Below are 1,121 nucleotides of genomic sequence, written 5' to 3' on the forward strand. Positions count from 1 at the left end.
AGCAAGATGAGCTCGTGGCTCGAGACGCAGCTGGAGCAGTGCTTCTTCGCCGCCCAGAAGGACTTGAGCTACTACTCGTGCCTCGTCAACTCTGGTGTCTTCTCGTCCTCGACGTGTGCGCTCACGTGTCCGGACGGCGCTGCATCCTGCTGCAGCACCTCGGTGGCCGCGACGCAATGCATCGCTGAGCCGTCGACGCGCGCGTGCAAGGCGCTCTTCGACACGTACCTCTTTGCACCGCTGGCGTGCGCATCGCTCTCGTCCGCTGCGATGATCGCGCTGAGTCTCGCAGCGTTGGTCTGCATCGTCGGTCCTCTGTGGCTTCTCGTGCACTGGCGCAAGCAGCGCGTGGCCAAGACGTCCCAACGCTCGGCGAGCGACCTGCGCTTGGAACGCCAAGTGGGCATTCTGGTCTGGAAGAACTTTCAACTCATCAAGCACCGGCCGGTCCGCGCGCTCTTTGAGCTGCTGCTGCCGCTCCTTCTAGTCGGCGCGCTCGTCGTGCTTGGGTTCCTTCCCACGTTTGCGGCCTCGTCGTCCGACGCGAAGTGGAACACTCGGTTTAGCTGCACGAGCAACGTCGAGTGCACCACCGCGCTTCTCTCGACGTGCATGGCCAACCTCCCGCGGCTCCTTCAGACAGGCGCGCCCTCGTCGACGTCGTCGACCTTCTACTCGAGCGGGCAGCCGGTCTTTGGCATGTTTTCTTGCTGTCGTACCTCCGCTTTGTGCCGTCGCTCACGTCCAAGATCGTGCTCGAGAAGGAGAAGCGGCTCACGGAGGGCATGAAGATGATGGGCGTCTCGGACACGGCGCTGCGCCTCTCGTGGCTCCTCGCCGACCACGCCGTCTACACGTGGCTCGCGCTCGCCATGGCGCTCGAGCTCAAGTTTGGCCACGTGTTTCCGATGGCCGACCTCGCGACGCTCTTCTTCTTCTTTGCTGCGTTTGGTCTCTCGATGGTCTCGTTTGCGCATCTCATGAGCATCTTCTTCAACAAGTCCAAGACCGCCGCGATTGCTTCCGGTCTTGGTGTGGGGTCCTCGCCTTCTTGCCGTTCTACGCCGTGGGCGCATCGTCGCATACGTCGCAGTATGCCGCTGCGCTAAGTGCCCCGACGG

At 62.9% G+C, this 1,121-nt stretch overlaps 1 protein-coding gene across 1 annotated transcript; it reads left to right on the top strand.

Moving 5' to 3' along the window:
• SPRG_17845 (hypothetical protein) lies at positions 1-1,109 on the top strand (the record flags this gene model as incomplete). The annotated part of the gene is made up of 3 exons (XM_012357243.1): positions 1-608; positions 644-1,039; positions 1,094-1,109. Exons 1-3 carry the CDS (start codon positions 7-9, stop codon positions 1,107-1,109), a joined length of 1,014 nt encoding a protein of 337 aa, XP_012212633.1. The 5' UTR covers positions 1-6.
• Between the last annotated feature and the right edge of the window lie 12 nt (positions 1,110-1,121).

This window comes from Saprolegnia parasitica (assembly GCF_000151545.1).
Source record: "Saprolegnia parasitica CBS 223.65 unplaced genomic scaffold supercont2.808, whole genome shotgun sequence".
In the NCBI taxonomy this organism is placed as follows: Eukaryota; Oomycota; class Saprolegniomycetes; order Saprolegniales; family Saprolegniaceae; genus Saprolegnia; species Saprolegnia parasitica.